General features: G+C 38.8%; 1 protein-coding gene across 1 annotated transcript in view; it reads left to right on the top strand.

Moving 5' to 3' along the window:
• PRUNE2 (prune homolog 2 with BCH domain) overlaps positions 1-19,504 on the top strand; it is a 292,805-nt gene that overhangs the window by 46,261 nt on the left and 227,040 nt on the right. The window contains exons 2-4 of the mRNA XM_052644512.1: positions 5,004-5,108; positions 9,174-9,376; positions 11,649-11,812. Of these exons, the coding sequence (XP_052500472.1) occupies positions 5,004-5,108; positions 9,174-9,376; positions 11,649-11,812 (472 nt within the window). The remainder of the gene's footprint in view (positions 1-5,003; positions 5,109-9,173; positions 9,377-11,648; positions 11,813-19,504) is intronic.

The raw sequence follows: 19,504 nt of genomic DNA, 5'->3' as shown, positions 1-19,504 counted from the left end.
TGTAGTAAAACTGTGTTGCAAGGGCTTGTTGACTAAGGTTAGCTGTGGGGCTCTGGATGTAAAGTTCCAGGTGGAACAGCTCTGTTTCTCAGAGGGTGGAGTTATTAAAAAAAAAAAAAAAAAAACAAACGATGGAGGGGCCTGAGCTTATGACAGAGCTCTGGAAGCCCTCTCACTGATCAATTCTGTTTTGATCAGAGTGTGTATGAAAGTGCTTTTGCTTGACAAGTACAGTTTGCTTTCATGGGTGGTTGAATCTTAATGCTTAGATATTTCTCTGCTTTTAAAAAGAGGTAAGAAACTTCATGAAGAAATCTCATTTTAGTGATGTATAGGATTACACTTTGAAAGCATATTAAGATTGTGATCTGGAATACTGGCATATTCAATATATTTTCTTTTATATGTTGACTATGGAGAGATTCTGTCCATCTATTCAGAAGTTCAAGGTATAGTATAAGTTGAGTACAGTATCTATTTCAACCCGTTATGAAGATTCCATTTTGTTTTGGGCTTGCTCAGCACTGGATGTAGATAGGAGATGATAAATCTCTGTCTCCTGAGATTCCTTAATGCTTGCTGTGCTTATATCAAGATCAGGGGATGGCTGTTTTCCTGCCAAATCTATTCTCTCCTAGCTGGGAGTTTATAAAGTCACATTTTGAAAATGTATATGCTAGGTAATAACTATTTGTTGGAACATTCTAGGCATTGTCTCACTGTGTACCTTGGCCTGAGATGACTGGAGGTCTCTTTTCTTCACTTTAGATCTTTATTAATATCACCTGGGATGAACCTCATCCCAGGGCACCCTAGCCTTCTATTCATCCTTATCTAATTATTGGCTCTTTTTGTCTCCTGGCACTAAAACGCAAGTGCCGTGGGGGCTGGGATTTTTGTCTGCTTGGTTCAGTGGTGTATCCATAGAGATTAGTCTAGTGCCTGGCACGCAAACAGGATATTATTAGTTGGATGACAATAATTAATTGAATTGGTAAAATTGTACATATGTCAACTTTTATTTGGGCATAATTTGTCTGTTTGCAAATACTCTAGACCCCAATTTGAATTGTGTCAAGGGTCATAGACGTTAAGATTGAGCATCTGTGAATCTGTGAATATATGGGGATGTGGCACAGGAAGGGCCCACAGGCCTGCTGTGAGCAGCTCAGGGCATCATTGTGGTCAGGAGTCTCTTCTCAGTTCTGTGAACCAGTTTCATTGTTGCCCCTGCAGGTGGAGCCAATGATGCAGAGTGGACCAGGTACCTTAAGGATACCCTGTTACCAGCCCCAGACCCCTGAACTCAGTCCCAGACTTTTCTGACTTTCTTTGACCCCTGTTTTTACTCCGATCAGACGGCTAAGGTCATTTGTGGTAGGAAGTTTGAAAGTGGGACCTGTGTTCTCTGGCTGTTGACCTCTGTTTTGAGAAGCCAAATCCTGCACATTCCTTGAGTTCGCCTACTGGTTGAGTTTATGTAACTAATTTCATGTTTTATTCCTCCAAGCACGCAGAAATCTGTCTAAGCCTGGTTACTACGATACTTGACTTTTGCTACCCTTAATGAATGAATGAATTATATCTTAGTGGGTTTGGGTAGGAATCAGGCTTTTAGGAATGTCTGGAATGTTTTTTGAGGTTGAGTCTACCATTTTAAGGGTCACCAAAGGAACCTTCTGATTGTGATGTCCCTTTTCTTTAGTCTAACAATTTTAGCCAGCCTGAAATTTCTAGTCATCTTTTTGGATTGTGGCATAATTCCTGGAAGCTCTCTTTAAAACGAAAGTATGTTACCTTGGTGAGTAACACATTAACCTGGGAGTACTCATTGGCATGGATTCGCTATGCAATTGCTAGTGAAGGAGCAGATAGATCCCTGGTAGGATGGCCACCAGAATGATGGTGGTGGGAAGATAGCGTTGGAGCCTGGGAACTGGGGCATTGACTGGAGATGGCAGACATAGTAAATGATGCTGGAAGAAGTCATGACTTTGAAGGAACTTGATATATGGGAAGAAGAGGATTCAGGAAACAAATAAGAAAATATGAAAACAGAGGGATGTGGGCACCAAAAAAAAACTAAGGTTTGTGTTGGGATCTTCTACAGCCTAACCTGCAAATTGATACATGCTTTTTTCTCTTTAAATGAAGAAGGATGAATAAATCCTAATCTTAGAAGATTCCCCCAGAGAAGGCAATGGCACCCCACTCCAGTACTCTTGCCTGGAAAATCCATGGACGGAGGAGCCTGGTGGGCTGCAGTCCATGGGGTCGCTAAGAGTCGGACGCGACTGAGTGACTTCACTTTCACTTTTTACTTTCATGCATTGGAGAAGGAAATGGCAACCCACTCCAGTGTTCTTGCCTGGAGAATCCCAGGGACGGGGAAGCCTGGTGGGCTGCCATCTATGGGGTCGCACAGAGTCGGACACGACTGAAGTGACTTAGCAGCTTAGCAGCAGAAGATTCCCCAGTTGTGAGAACTGGCCCATCATGTTTGGGCTCACAACTTTATTTAGCTCCTTTCTCTTTCTAATTAATAATTGGTTTGGGCTTGGAAATGCATTAACTCCCAAGTCTTCTTGTTTTCCCCCATGTCTTCTTTGGTGCATGTTGAATGTTGAATGCAGAGCTGTGCCGAGGAATTACTGAACCTAGACAAGGAGGCAGATAGATCAGCTTTGGAGTAATTTTAATGCTATACTTTTATGAAGCCTTGCTGTATTTAACAGACATGTTTAACCTTCTCTTTGCCCCCTTGATTCCCATCCCTGCTCATTTTGTAGATCCTGCAGTCATTATGGCATTATGGTGTGATCAGTGCAGGGCAGAAGAGACAGAACTCTTTGTACCAGGTCATGGGCTCTGGGAACAATCCTAGTCCTCTAACAGCCTCTACTGACCTATAAAAAGTGTTGTGAATCTTCTTACTGTCTGCCTTCCAAGAGATATGGGAGGAGAAATGACGTAATGTCTACTTAGACCTTCGAGCTTCTCGGAAGAATAACAGTCTACAGTAATATGGTTTCTTAATGCATTTATTTGTGTTGTAATGAAGTATAATTGCATTTATCCCAGTTTCTTTCTATACCTCTAAATCTGACAGTCTTGCACAGGGGAAGCAGTCTGGCTTTGGGAGTAACAACTGGGTCTAGACTAGAATCCTCCAAAAGTACAAGTGGACTAGCTATAAAGTTATGAGGTTGAGGCAAGGAGGGTGGGAGAGGAAGGAGTGGGAGCTACAGGTGGTGATGGGGGACAGTGGTTGTAATTATCTTCAGAGTGTTTATAACATTTTAAAATCCTATTATTTTACTAAAGATCAACATGTCAATATATTTTAAAATGTATGTATTTGTTTTAATTTACAATATTGCATACTGGACAACTTATATGCAATATTGATCCTGCCATCATTCTCTGTGTTGATAGGCTCTTTGATTGAGCCTCCTCCAAGATTTACCTTATTATTTTCCTTGGGCCACAGTTTGGTTGTTGAGTAACTAGTTTCTGAGTCTGATATGGTAGTTCTCTACAAACACCAACACATTTATAGATTCGGTTGTAAGAGGCCTAGTAAGTTACTAAATAATCCTTTTTCTTTGTTCCGTAGAAAAAGGAATAACAAGTGTTTTTTTCGTAATTGAAATAATCATGAACAGTGGATTTTTTGAGTAGCTTTTTGAGCAGTATTACAATCGAGTTGGCTTTCTAGTAGTAAGTCATGAAAAGAGAAATAAAATAAAGGATGAAAAGCTGAGGAAGTATACAGAAGAGTCATCCCTGACATTCCATAAATATGTCAATTTAGGTTACCCTTATTGTTATTGGAAGTTTTGTGGAATTTTCTGGTTGTGGTTGGTTCTTTAGCACTTCTAATCCAGTGTTTTAGAAGGTCAGCCTTCTACAAAGAATTTTAAGCAACTGTTGAGTTAACCAGGAAAGAAAACAGTATGTATGTCTTCTCTTTCAGAGAGGTGACAATATACACTCTTTAATAGCAATTGATTTGTATTTTTGGAGCAATAATACTGATCATACTACTTTTTCTGGAGGGAAGAAAAGCATTACACCCACTTTTATTTGTTAAATTATAGAATATAATACAGAGAGAGCATATCCTGTCACTCAAAATGTGGCATGAAAAAAATAAATTTCTACCAAATAGTGTTGCACACCAGGGACATATGACAAAAGTCATTTTTTCTCTCAAAGTGAGAACTTCTTGTGTAAAAAAATGATATAAAATACTATGGAACTGTTCCTTAGACAAAAATGATCTTTTACTAAAAAGTGTTGACTTGGAGATATAGTTCATATCAAATTACTTTGTGGATGATCTTAATACAACCACATTTTTGTTGGAGGAGGTCATTGCGAGCATGTGGCTACCAGTTGACCTGAGAGCTAGACTCTGGCAATTGGAGGTTCCTCTTCCCCTCCCCTGTCCTTGAAATGTACAATCTGCCCATTAATCCCACAGCAGGAACTATTTTTATGGACACAGCCTTGAGTGAACAAGGTGTTGTTGAGACCATGTGTCACGGAAGCCAGTTAAGGCCTCTACATAAACTTTTAAGACTCTGGTGGGCAGGTGTGGAGATACACCTGTCTTGTGGCTGCCCAAGACAAGCCTTGTAAGTAGGTTCCCTTGCTTATGGAACCTGCCACCCACCCATCTGGAGTGGGCTGAATCTTCTTCAGTCTCCCCTTGTTCTCTGGATATGGGGGCCAGTTTCAGGTTTCACCCAGGAGAGTTCCCAAGGTTGTGAACCAATAATTTTCTGTTCTTGACAACTAACTAAAATTTGAATGAGCATTTTGAATGTTAAACATGTTGTACCATTTTAGGCCCTTATATAAAACCTCAAGATACTTTTATGAGTTTTTGCAATTGTGTCTGAATATAGCTAAGGCATACATACTTTAAAAAGTTGAAAAATATACACTTTACATTAATCTGTTGTTAAATTGTGATGTTTTATTTGAATTTATTTCAGAATCGAAGCAAACGCTTGGAGAAGGTCCATGTGGTTATTGGACACAAATCCTGTGATTTGGATTCTCTCATTTCTGCCTTTACATATGCTTACTTTCTAGACAAGGTGAGTGGAAAGAAGGTCATGAATTTTTTGAGAAATTACTATTTATTTTTTATTTTCAGCTGTGCTGGTCTTTCTCTAGTTGCAGAGAGCAGGGGCTACTCTAGTTGTGGTGCGTGGGCTTCTTACTGTGGTGGCTTGTCTTGTGGAGCACAGGCTCTGGGGCACTTGGGCTTCAGTAGTTTCACACACAGGCTCAGTAGTTGCAGCTCCTGGACTCTAGAGAACAGGCTTACTAGTTGTGGTGCACGGGCTTAGTTGCTCCATGGTATCTTCCCAGATCAGGGATTGAACCTCTGTCCCCTGCACTGGTGGGTGGATTGTTTGCTACTGAGCCACCAGGGAACCCCAAGATTATGCTTTTTATATTTGAATTATGATGTACCTTTTATAAACAGATGTTTTCCAGAAAAACAAGGGAGCTACTAACTTAATTTTTCATGTTCTGGTTTATCGTTGCAAAGAATAATGTATTATAATTAATCAACAAAAATTTATTGGTCACTTACTACATATTAGGATTGTTCTAATTATTTCTTACTGAGTCTCTGCATAAATATTTATTTCAATAGGATCGATTTTTTTGAATAAAAAATTTAAAAATTTTATAATTGTTGATTACTTTCGTCAGAATTTCTTGTTTGCCTTTATCATTCCTGTTGGATAATCTTGCCCTTGGGAGTAGAAAAATATGTGCAGAATAATCTGTGAACATTACATGAAGTATAGAGCACACTGGCTGGAGTTTTCAGTAACAGAGGTGTTACCGTCCACATCTGTATTCTGTTTTTGCCTCTTAGCCTGACTTTATACAGCAAGGTCACTCCCAGTTAACAATAATCTCCCTTGAGTCAGTCCTCGTACTCTGTGAAGCCATACTATAACATGCCAGTGGAGGTGGAAAAGACCTTTCTTTAAGTAAATTGTTTAAAAATGTCCATTACATAAATTCTCTGCATAAATATTTATTTCAATAGGATCAATTTTTATTTTTCATCAACCCACATCAAAGCATCACTTTAAAGCCTAAAAAAGTATATTATGAGTGTCTTGTTGCTATGTCTAATTTCACACAATTTTTAGTTTTCTGGAGTGCACTTTGTTTTACTCCAATTTTGTTTGGATCCTTGACTCTGATGGTGTGCATAGCTGATCTACAGTGATTTACATTCACATGAAACCTGGCCTTCCAGAATGAGCCGTAGGTGGCAAGAATGACTTTAGGGCAGCAGCTGACAAAGTGCCAGGTAAAATATTCTGATGTCGACATATGACTTTCTATCAGATTTATCTTAAAATTTGCTAAACTTTACAAGGGAGATTAATTGGTATGAAGAGAGAAAGGTGCCTGTATCAAGACATGCATTTAAATACTATTAATGGGATTTTTTTCTTATTTATTTTATATCTACATATAGTTAATTTTCAGTATTGTGTTCATTTCAAGAGTACAGCAAAGTGATTCAGTTACTTTGCTGTACACTTGATTTTCAGATTCTTTTCCATTATGTCACAAGATATTAAGTATAATCCCCTGTGCTATACAGTAGGTCCTTGTTGATTACCTATTATACATATAGTAATGTGTATCTGTTAATCCCAAACTCCTAATTTATCTCCCCCAAGTCCTGCCCACCCTTAAGTGGGTTTTTTGACTTCTAGGAAAAAAACATTGCTTGTCTTGAGAACATTAGAGTTGCCTGAACTAGACTGGTTTTTAGACTGATCGTGGCATGGATCCTTTTTTTTCCCTTAATGGGATAGGAGAGGTTGCATTAGGTTGTGGAGCTGTTGCTCAGAATCTCACAACTTTGTCCAGAGGAAAGTTTCTTTCTCATTTTCCATGCCACAGTGAACCACTGATACCCTTGTACAGTCATTAGAATGCGTGTGCACACACATACACCTACCCACTCACTCCCCCAACACATAGAATCCTTCGCAGGGAGAGATCTTAAGTCTTCAAGGAAGTACAGTTTACACCTACTTAAAGGAGGAAAATTTTTCCTAAATTCATCCTTCTCTCTATGAAATGAACGTGTCAGATTACCATGTCACGGACTCTTAGGAAGTCATATAATAATAATGACAGCACTGCCACTAACTTTGATGTCTTGAATCAGTATAACATCCAGCAAAAGGAGTGGGCAAAGTAGTTGTCATAGTGAAATAAGAAGATGTGTGGCCTCTTTTCTCCTTCTTCCAAGATTCATGACTAAGCATGGGGACAAATATGGAATTACTGAAGGGTCACATACTGGGAGCTTGTTAAGCTCTGTGTCTTCCTCTTAATTTGCTACACCCTGCTCCCATCATGAGTCTGCACATTCATATTAATTTTTCCTGAGAACCTGGCTACTCTGTCTCAAAGTATGAACACATAGAAGGACAGGGTTTGCAGCTTCACATGTCTGACTCTGTTTAATTACTTTTCACTCTGGTAGGTAAGCCCCATTCTATGGATGGGGAAAACTGAGGCTCAGAGAGGAAAATGGCTTTCTCAAAGTCAGACTTAAGAGTCGGGACCAGACCATAGTTTTTCTGACCCCCACTCCAGAACAGGTCCTGCCAGAACAGGCTCAGACTGCATGGCTCTTGACTTAAGTTTCAGTATCAGGAGTACAGTATAACTCTAGCAATTAATAAGGAAAAACATCTTGTTGTGCATAAACTGGTAGTGATTATTACATGCTTGTGATTCTGTATTAGCCTGATAGGTGGGATAAAAACCATCTTGTTGGAATGGCTTTGTATACCATAGTAGTAGGTGATTCATTTATTTCACTCAACAAATATGTATTAAACATCTGTTTTGTGCCAGACCATTTTATGCACTTAGAAACATGAACAAAACTGACAAAAATCCCTGCTAGGAAGGGGAGATGGATGATAAAGATGTTAAGACTGTGTAATAAACTCTATGCTTGTGAAAGAGCTAGTGATAATGTGAGAACAAAGGGCATTTAGTTTAGGCAAAAATCCAGTTTTTCCAAACCCCACATTCTCTCAGTGATATTTAGGGTTTATTGCTATAGAGTTATAGTAATTTTTTAAAGCACCTTCATTTTTAAAATTCTCATGGAAAAATAAGTTTATTATTGTGAATCTGAAATTCTCTAATATCTACCCATCTCCAGTTTCCCCCATCATTACATTTTTTTTTTAAAAAAGAGGTTTGTTAACATAATATTTTTTTAAAGATATAAAACATTAATAGAAATCACAGTCTGGTAGTCTGGGAGCCAAATCTGGAGTTTTCACTAACCTACACAGTATTTTTAATTAGAAGGTTTATTGTGACATTGTAACAGCTAAACATCACAGATAACACCCCCAAATCTAGATTTCTACCTTCTCTTGAATGATTGAAGGATTTGCCTCTCCTGGACTGGGAACTTTTTGCATGGAATCAATTGACTGGAGTTGAGTGGGAGGCATCCCATATAGATGTGACATCCGGGTCTTTCTGTGTCGGTGCAGTTTTTACCTGGAGCTTCCCTGTTGGCTCAGCTGGTAAAGAAGCCACCTGCCAAAGAAGAAGACACAAGGAAGCTCCCCTGGAGAAGAAAATGGCAACCCACTCTAGTATTCTTGCCTAGAAATTTCCACAGACAGGAGAGCCTGGCGGGCTATAGTTCACAAAAGGTCACAAAGAGTCGGACGTGACAGAGTGCACACACGCACACACACACAGTCTTCCCCTGCGCTGCGGTCATCATTCTAATTTTTTGCTGATTCCATAAAGATGGGCAGATTTGTTTCCTATGAAGAAGAAAATGTATATATTTAAAGATTGTGGAGAGGGTGAAATGAGACATAAAAAATTTCAAGAAAGGCAAGAGAAGTTTCATGTGGAGTAACAAGAGATTAACAAAAATTAGGGACGACTTAATCCATGGAAAATGCTCTGCTCATTGGGTTCAGGAAAAACTGGTTATGAATGTAAAGTGGTTGAACGAGACCAAAGGACTTTCATTCCCTTTCCAGTTCCGCTCTGGCTTGAGAAAATGTAGTGGTATTTTATCCTCCTGCTGCTGTCAGTGATTCAGTCAACTTTTCTCTTGGTAGGTCAGCCCGCCAGGGGTTCTCTGTTTGCCCGTGCTGAACATACCAAGAACTGAATTCAATTACTTCACTGAAACAAGGTTTATTTTAGAAGAGCTAAATATCTCTGAATCATTCCACATATTCCGAGATGAAATTAATCTGCATCAGCTAAATAATGAAGGAAAGTTATCTCTAACACTTGTTGGCAGCAATGTACTGGCAAGGTAAGGCTCTGGAGGGAGGTTTGATATTTTATAAAAGATTTTTCTGTGCCAAGTATTACCTTGTTCAGGTTTTTTGTGGTTTGGGAAGATGTATGAAAGGCAGAGGACATTTCAAAGAAAGGGAATGTGTTTTTTCTGTTACAGCAAAATTGGGCTATGCCAAGCCTCTGTTTTTACTTTGGCAGTTCAGATATGACATCTTTGAGTGGAAAATACTTATAAAATAGACCAAAATTTTAATTTTAAATCATTTCAAACACTTTCTTATAGCAATGTGACAGTCCTTTATACTGATGCTTAAAATGTATAATGAAGATTGAAATAAAACTGAAAAATTCTTGAGAAAGAAATCTTTTAGTGAAATGGAAAATTATGTACATGGGATAGGAAAGCCATTCAATCATTGGCTCCTTTAGTCATAGCATTTACTATAAAAGCAGGATGGATTCTATAAAGTTCATGTAATTTGAACTCCTTATTTTATGGACAAGAAATGTGAAACCCATTCGCAAATGACTTGCCCAAAGTACCACATGCAGTTAATAGAAGGGTTTGGATGAGAACGCAGATCTGTTTCCTTCAGTAAGTACTTAGGAGTTGCTAACTGGTGCATGAATCTACAGATATTATACATAAAGAGGAATAAGATAAACTTCCTGCCTTCACAGTTCTTACAACCCATCACAAAGAAGTCCCATTTCGATAAGCTCTCTGTTGCTAGTGAGTGAGAAGTCCCCAGTTAAACATCTCAGCCATCTGAGGTGATAGTTTTTTTGCACACTTTGCCCATTTTCTAATCATTGAGATGGCATTCATGCGTGGACATTGACCTTAGTATATATGAAATAAAATGTACAAGTATCTGATTTTTTATCTAACTTTCTAAGGAAGCATATTTAGGTACAGATACATTGTATTGTCAGTTGTGAAGTTCATTCAGTTATAAAGAGTTTGGAAAATGATCTGCCTCTGTAGGGTTGTTTTTATCCCCATGATACTCAAAACACTCGAAATTCTTTTGAATAATACTTATTAATTAGTTGTTAACTGGCTGAGAGTTATTCATAGGTTATTTGACTGACTTCCGTTATCATTGTTCAGGTTGATCATGTGCTTGACTAAATTTGTGTGTTAACTTTTTCAAACTAACTATAACACAAGGAAATATGGAAAGAAGCAATGCAAGATGCCAAAGAAGGGAACTATGAAATTTGTGTCAGTTAAGATTTTAGGAAGAGTTTTGTTACCAATTAAAATGGAAACATTTATTTTGGTTTTGAGACTGAAGTTGTGAAGCCTTGCTTTGGGATTGTTTCTTTCATTTCCTTCATTGCCATTCTTTGAGTTTTGGCAGACAGAATCAAGTCAGTTTTATCAACCTCTTTCTCTCTGCCTTTGATAAAAGCCAATTATATCGCATATAAAAAGAATGATGCAGAAATAAATAAGCTAGAAGTATTTTTTTCCAGCAACATAACTGAATGTGTAAGTTTTGGATCCAGATAGTTAAGAGTTTAAATATAAGTAGTCTACTTACTAGGGCTTCCCAGGTGGCTCAGTGGTAAAGAATCTACACACCAAGCAGGAGATGTGGGTTTGATCCCTGGGTTGGGAAGATCCCCTGGAGAAGGAAATGGCAACCCATGCCAGTTCTTGCCTGGAAAATGCCAGGGACAGAAGAGCCTGGCTGGCTATAGTCCATAGGTTTGCAAAGCGTCAGACTAGAGAGCAATAGCAGCAGCAGCAGTCTTACTAGCTGTGTGGCCTTGGTCACTGTTATTTAATTTTATTTTTACACAATATTTAAAGGTTACAATCCATTTACAGTTTTTACAAAGTATTGGCCATATTCTCTGTGTTTGTAATGGTCACATTTCTTAACCTTTTCATGCTTTTTTTCCCACCTGTGAAAATAAGAATTTTAATAGAACCCATTGAGTAGAGTCAGTTTATAGTATAAAATGTAATAATTCTGAGAAAGTATTTATTACAGAGTCCAGCCTATAGTGGAAACTCAATAAATGTTAGCTATTATTATTATTATTTTCCAACAGCCAAACAAGAGATGGAAGTGCTAAGGTGTGAAGATCTTCAAAGACTCTTGGGGATGTAATTAATTAAAATGAAATGTGAAAACACATAAAGAATAAGTCATGTGAACTTCTTTTTGGTTATTAAGAGGAAGTCATTTGTGTGGAAATAGAGATTAAATAATTCCAGAAAGTAAGAAAATATGCCCTCTTTCTTCTCCTCTCCTCCATTTGCTTTCCAGTGAGGACAAAACTTTAGAATCAGCAGTTGTCAAGGTCATTAATCCGGTGGAGCAGGGCGATGCCGGCTTTGAGTTCCGAGAGTCTTTGTCGTCTCTGGTGGTGAAAGAGATCCTCCAGGAGGCTCCCGAGCTCATCACCGAGCAGCTGGCTCATCTGCTTAGAGGTAAGAGATGACTCTTTCCATTAAATACTGGAAGGCTTAATGGAGTGTCTCTAGACTCACTCATGCGTAAAGAGTACGATCCATTCTTGGCTTAACAGTTCCTTTCAAGACCACGGGAAGCTTCAGCAGAGAGGCAGGGAGTAAAGAGTTTGTTAAAGAGTAGCATTATATTGAATATTAAAAATGTACATTTAGAAATAGGCATGAAGGATCTTTGCTGTTTCACCAGACAGGAATATTAAATGTTCCCACTCCACAACAGCATGGATATGGGCCAGAACTCTACACTCCTTCATTGAAATGTCTCCTGGTACTGATCTGTGCTCATTTATGTAATACTACTTGGATGGCAAAGTCACTGACCTTCCTTTTGATGATACTGTGCAGCACTTTTATGGTTAAACTGCCACCTCCTTCTCTCCCCATCAGGCAGTGTTTTCCATCTTCTCCCAGTTAGCTTTAAGCACTGTGTTCTCAGCACACTGTCATCAATTACCCTCCTCATCTCTTTTTCATCTTCCTCAGTGGGATCTATCACTTCTAAACAGTGGTTTCTAAGCTGGAAATTGTCCATTGACTTTGGTGCCATAAAATTACCACAAAAATTCCATATTGTCTCATGTAGGGCAGTTTGGGGTTTTGTATAAAGCTGTTTTTCCTCCTTTCAACAATCCATCTTGAACATGATAGACCAAGTTTTTCTCAGGAGTATTTGACACAGGGAAGTGAAAAACAGTGATTAACAGGCTGAAAGAATTAAAAAGGAAAGAGAAGCCCAAGAATATGGTGAGAACTCCGTTAAGGCTTTTTTTCCCCCTTTTTCCTCTGCTTTCTCTGCCTGTACCAGAATTTGGAGGGAAAAGGGTCCAGGACTTCTATAGTTCCTATAAATGTCTTAGAACCAATGGCCCTAGTCAACTTGTTTTAAATACTTTTCTGGCTATGAGCATCTGTAAAACTGCTCTCTGGGAAACTGCCTTCAACTAAACTAAGTAACCACAACCATTTATCTCTGACAGAACAGAAGGGAAATAAAGGCAGTTGGGGATCTCGGCCAAAAGGGAAGTTGTTTGACAGCGCAAATATGTGGTGCAGGCAAACACTAGAGAATATGTTTTCTAATTATTTTGAAACTAAGAAGTTTTGTTTATTGTTCAAAAAGATACATGTGTAATTTTGTAGGGAAAAATGTAGTCAATGTACAGTTCAGCATGATTTTCCGTAAGTAATAAGGTAATATCAAACTGTAGTACTTGGAACAAAGATATGATTTTGTTGCTGATGATGACAATGATGACAATGATAATAATGGTGACATTCAGATTTAGGGAATTAGAATCTTGTGGCTCAGATGGTAAAGAATCTGCCTGCAATGCAGGAGACACAGGTTTGATCTTTGGGTCAGGAAGATCCTCTGGAAAAGAGAACAGCTACCGACTCTAGTATTCTTGTCTGGAGAATTTCACAGACAGAGGAGCGTGGTGGGCTACAGTCTGTGGGGTTGCCAAGAATTGGACGTGACATGTCCAGTTGGACATGAGGAACCAACCCTTTGATGGATATTACACTTTAGACCCTCTTGTTAGTTACCTTAGTTTTAGTTTGCAGAGTTGCCAAGAATTAGAACTATGGTAAAGGACCTTGTTTTTTTTTCATCATCAGAGATTTTTCATAACTTTGGGTTTGAAGTGGCCTTGGGAAGCTGGCAAAATAAGACTGTCACTTCCTTGTTGCTTGGAAATTGGAATTTGGACAGATAAAGTCCCTTTACCTGTGAAGACTGCCCACACAGACACTGTCATGAGAAGGCCAAGGTTGCTGAAGCCTGGCGGTAGAAGACATGGGTGGTTTAACATAGTAGAAAGAGAGCGCTGGAGACCTTTGACTGAAGTATGACTCGTGCATATGCATGTATACATTATGTGGAGGGGGATGAAGCATTTTGGAACAGTTTGGCCAAGATGAACTGAAGAATGATGATCCCAGGAGTTTGACTTTAAAAAGGTAACTTAAGTGTTTGGAGCAAGAAGGGCAATGGCCACTTTTTAAAAGCTCCTGACTTTAATAAATACAAGAAAGGAATCAAGTTGAATTTTGCTATACTCACTAAACTGAAAATTAGATTTTATGGCTTTCTAATCATGTATTAACACCAAACCTAAAGGAGTGTTTAAAAGGGAAGTCTTTTTTATGTGCCTATACATAATTTTAGGATTCGTTATTTTCATAATGTAATTCTTTCTAAACGGTTTTCTGTAGAAACAGCTATGATTTATTTTGCATTTTGGGGTGCTCAAAATGATCATTAATTTGACACACATTTCTAGACCATGTATTATGCATTCTTCTAGGTCTTGAAGGGATGCAAATTTCTACACACACTTTTGCCATAAAGAATTTTGAAAAATGTCTGTTTCCAGATGTCATGAAGTTAAATATTTAGCTAAGATTTGACTTGCTATACATTGAAGCAAATACATCGCTGGTTTGGAGACTTGCATGTCATCCATGCCTTCTTAGGGACAGCATGTTTGTATAATATTAGAGGTCCTTTTCTACTCTTTTCATGAGAAAAGTGCCAAGTAACCAAAATATTTTTGCAAACTCTTAAAGTAATCATGAGGCAAAAAAAAAAAAAAAACACCAAAAAAACAAAAAAGAAATTTAATCAAGACTTGAAATAGTCCTTGAAAGCATCATAATTGGACCTCTACGGAAGATATGTTATTATAAACTTTGTGCCAAAACACCTGAATATATTCCAAACTAAGTACTTTGTCAGTCTAACTGTTCTTTGCCTTTCATTCTCATGGTCACACCCTAAAATCCATCACGCTGAGGTTGGTGTGCTGTAAATGGATTTCTTGAGCCAAGATATTGATTGCCTCAGTCCTTGGAGAGGACCCTTAGTATGCCTTTTAGCCTGGTATACTGAAAAAAAAAACACCCTGTAATTTTGAGTGTATTCCTTAATGTGCAAAAAGGTTGGGCCTATTCTTTTTTAGTATTGCTTGTTAGTTCTTTTCTTCTGCTCAATTTCTAAGTATTGCAGTACCCTAGAACTTTGTCCTGGGGGCATTTTTTATCGGTACAGTACTTAGATAGCCTCATTTAGTTCCAAAATCTTAAATGTAACACACAGGCTGTGACTCCTGTATCTCTAACCATGACCTCTCTTTAGAATTGCAGATTCATTTCCAGTGCCCATTTGACATCTTCACCTGCATGTCTAATTTGCACCACTACTTCAACAGGGCTATCATGGAACCCTTTGGTTCCCTGTACCTCCAAACCTACTTTTATCCCAGTTCCCTAATAGTAGTAAAAGATACTGACAGCCACCCAATTGTTCAAGCCATTCAAGCTAAAAGTGATCCTTGATTCTTTCTCTTACCTTTCCTCCCTCCTTGATGCTTCAACAAGTCCTGCTGACTCTACATCTAAAACATAACCTGCATCCACCCATTTTTCTCATGATAACTACTAGTATTTCAATCCAAGTTACTCTCTTTGACTAATGCCATAGCTGCCTGATTGTTGCCCTATTTCCTGCATAAAATCTATTGCTTACAAAGTGATCATAAAAGTATAAACCAGTCAAGTCAAACCCCTGCATAAAATTCATCATACTCAAAATCCACGCATTCCACCCTTACAATCCACAACACAATCTTGCCCCTGCCAATTCCAACATCATCTCATGCTCTTTTCCCATTTTCCCATTGTGTGTTCTAGGAATGTGCCAAACTCTTCCACTCTTGAGGATTTACATAAACTGTACCTTCCTTCGCAAATGCTTGTTTCTACCCACCTACTTAGCTTTATCACTGTATCTCCTTCTCCCTCTTGGTCCTTTATTCCAGAATATAAGCTTCATGAGATAAGAGACCATACATGTTTTGTTCACTGCTCCACTGTAGAAGAAATAGAGTAGCCATCATAGTCAGTAATTGGATGTAATCTCAAAAACGACAGAATGATCTCTGTTCATTTCCAAGGCAAACCATTGAATATCACAGTAATCCAAATCTATGCCCTGACCAATAATGCTGAAGAAGCTGAAGTTAAATGGTTCTATGAAGACCTACAAGACCTTTTAGAACTAACACCCAAAAAAGATGTCCTTTTCCTTATAGGGGACTGGAATGCAAAAGTAGAAAGTCAAGAAATACCTGGAGTAAGAGGCAAATTTGGCCATGGAGTACAGAAGGAAGCAGGGCAAAGGCTAATAGAGTTTTGCCAAGAGAATGCATTGGTCATAGCAAACACCCTCTTCCAACAACACAAGAGAAGATTCTACACATGGACATCACCAGATGGACAACACCAAAATCAGACTAATTATATTCTTTGCAGCCAAAGATGGAGAAGCTCTAAACAGTCAGCAAAAACAAGACCCAGAGCTGACTGTGGCTCAGATCATGAACTCCTTATTGCCAAATTCAGACTTAGATTGAAGAAAGTGGGGAAAACCACTAGACCATTCAGGTATGACCTAAATCAAATCCCTTATGATTCTACAATGGAAGTGAGAAATAGATTTAAGGGCCTAGATCTGACAGATAGAGTGCCTGATGAACTATGATGGAGGTTCGTGACGTTGTACAGGAGGCAGGGATCAAGACCATCCCCAAGAAAAAGAAAAGCAAAAAAGCAAAATGGCTGTCTGAGGCGGCCTTACAAATAGCTGTGAAAAGAAGAGAAGCAAAAAGCCAAGGAGAAAAGGAAAGATATAAACATCTGAATGCAGAGTTCCAAAGAATAACAAGGAGAGATAAGAAAGCCATCCTCAGTAATCAATGCAAAGAAATAGAGGAAAACAATAGAATAGGAAAGACTAGAGATCTCTTCAAGAAACTTAGAGATACCAAGGGAACATTTCATGCAAGGATGGGCCTGATAAAGGACAGAAATGGTCTGGACCTAACAGAAGCAGAAGATATTAAGAAGAGGTGGCAAGAATACACAGAAGAACTATATAAAAAAGATCTTCACAACCCAGATAATCACGATGGCGTGATCACTCACCTAGAGCCTGACATCCTGGAATGTGAGGTCAAGTGGACCTTGGGAAGTATCACTACGAACAAAGCTAGTGAGGTGATGGAATTCCAGTTGAGCTATTTCAAATCCTGAAAGATGATGCTGTGAAAGTGCCGCACTCAATATGCCAGCATATTTGGAAAACTCAGCAGTGGCCACAAGACTGGAAAAGGTCAGTTTTCATTCCAATCCCAAGGAAAGGCAATGCCAAAGAATGCTCAGACTACTGCACAATTGTACTCATCTCGCATGCTAGTAAAGTAATACTCAAAATTCTCCAAGCCAGGCTTTAGCAATAGGTGCACCATGAACTTCCAGATGTTCAAGCTAGTTTTAGAAAAGATAGAGGAACCAGGGATCAAATTGCCAGCATCTGCTGGATCATTGAAAAATCAAGAGAGTTCCAGAAAAACATCTACTTCTGCTTTATTGACTATGCCAAAGCCTTTGACTGTGTGGATCACAATAAATTGTAGAAAATTCTGAAAGAGGTGGGAATACCAGACCACCTGACCTGCCTCTTGAGAAATCTGTATGCAGGTCAGGAAGCAACAGTTAGAACTGGACATGGAACAACAGACTGGTTCCAAATAGGAAAAGGAACACGTCAAAGCTGTATATTGTGACCCTGCTGATTTAACTTATATGCAGAGTACATCATGAGAAATGCTGGACTGGAGGAAACACAAGCTGGAATCAAGATTGCCGGCAGAAATATCAATAACCTCAGATATGCAGATGACACCACCTTTATGGCAGAAAGTGAAGAGGAACTAAAAAGCCTCTTGATGAAAGTGAAAGAGGAGAGTGAAAAAGTTGGCTTAAAGCTCAACATTCAGAAAACAAAGATCATGGCATCTGGTCCCATCACTTCATGGCAAATAGATGGGGAAACAGTGGAAACAGTGGCTGACTTTATTTTCTTGGGCTCCAAAATCACTGCAGATGGTGATTGCAGCCATGAAATTAAAAGATGCTTACTCCTTGGAAGGAAAGTTATGACTAACCTAGACAGCATAGTCAAAAGCAGGGACATTACTTTGCCAACAAAGGTCCGTCTAGTCAAGGCTATGGTTTTTCCAGTATCACGTATGGATGTGAGAGTTGGACTATAAGGAAAGCTGAGTGCCGAAGAATTGATGCTTTTAAACGGTGGTGTTGGAAAAGGCTCTTGCGAGTCCCTTGGACTGCAAGGAGATCCAACCAGTCCATCCTAAAGGAGATCAGTTCTGGGTATTCATTGGAAGGACTGATGTTGAAGCTGAAACTCCAGTACTTTGGCCAGCTGATATGAAGAGCTGACTCATTTGAACAGACTCTGATGTAGGGAAAGATTGAGGGCAGGACGAGAAGGGGACGACAGAGGATGAAACGGTTAGATGGCATCACCGACTCAATGGACATGAGTTTGGGTAAACTCTGGGAGTTGATGGTGGACAGGGAGGCCTGGCGTGCTGGGGTTCATCGGGTCGCAAGTAGTTGGACACGACTGAGCGACTGAGCTGAACTGATCTGAACCACTGTTCTCTTCTCTGGTCTGCAACAGTGCCTGTCATATAATAGACCCTCAATAAATCCTGTCATGAAATGAATTTTTTGAGATTTTTTAATATCCTTTCTGTTTTATAACTATGTTGATTTAGTTGGTACTATGTTGTTGTATTAATAATTTCCATTTCATTCCAGCCCATCCCTCCAATATTCGTAATGTCCAGAATTTGAACATTGTTCCCTCCAATAATATCCTCCCCCCTTTTTTTGCTTTTAGAAATCTTCGTTTTGGTATTTTTCAAGTGTTTGTTTCTATTTTCATCTTTATATATGTATCTTTTATATACATATATATATATATATAAAATTTTAGCCTTTCATGTAATATAATACATGTACAGAAAAGAATACAAAACATAAAAATTTAAATATACAGCTCAGTGAAATTTCACAAAAGGGACATCTTTTTAACAATTAATCAGATAAAACGTAGAACAAGATAACTTCCGTGTGCCTCTCCCCATCACAACTCTCTCCTTCTCTAAGTAAAGATAACCAATATTTTGATCTTTACAGCACATACCTTCCTGCTTTACTTTAAATTTTACCACCCCTATGTGTTCCCCATAACAGTACTGCTGCTACTGCTGCTAAGTCGCTTCAGTTGTGTCCGACTCTGTGCGACCCCATAGACGGCAGCCCACCAGGCTCTCCCGTCCCTGGGATTCTCCAGGCAAGAACACTGGAGTGGGTTGCCATTTCCTTCTCCAATGCATGAAGGTGAAAAGTGAAAGTGAAGTCGCTCAGTCGTGTCTGACTCTTAGCAACCCCATGGACTGCAGCCTACCAGGCTCCTCCATCCATGGGATTTTCCAGGCAAGAGTACTGGAGTGGGGTGCCATTGCCCATAACACTAGAGATTGATTTTTGTCTCTTTGATGTATTACATAAATGGTGTCATATATATATCATTTTTATCATATCCCTGCTTTTATATTAAATGTAGTATCTATTTGCACAGGTCAGTCATCTGTCTATCCATTTATTATTTATATTATTTTTTGTGTCCTTTCTTTTTCCATAGAATATTTGAGGTGGCTTACAAAAATGCATGTAAATATAATAAAACAGAAAAAAAGAGTCAGGGTCAGGAAACAT

Source organism: Budorcas taxicolor, chromosome 8 (genome assembly GCF_023091745.1).
Source record: "Budorcas taxicolor isolate Tak-1 chromosome 8, Takin1.1, whole genome shotgun sequence".
Classification (NCBI taxonomy): domain Eukaryota; kingdom Metazoa; phylum Chordata; class Mammalia; order Artiodactyla; family Bovidae; genus Budorcas; species Budorcas taxicolor.
This window is presented reverse-complemented; position numbering and strand designations above follow the sequence as displayed.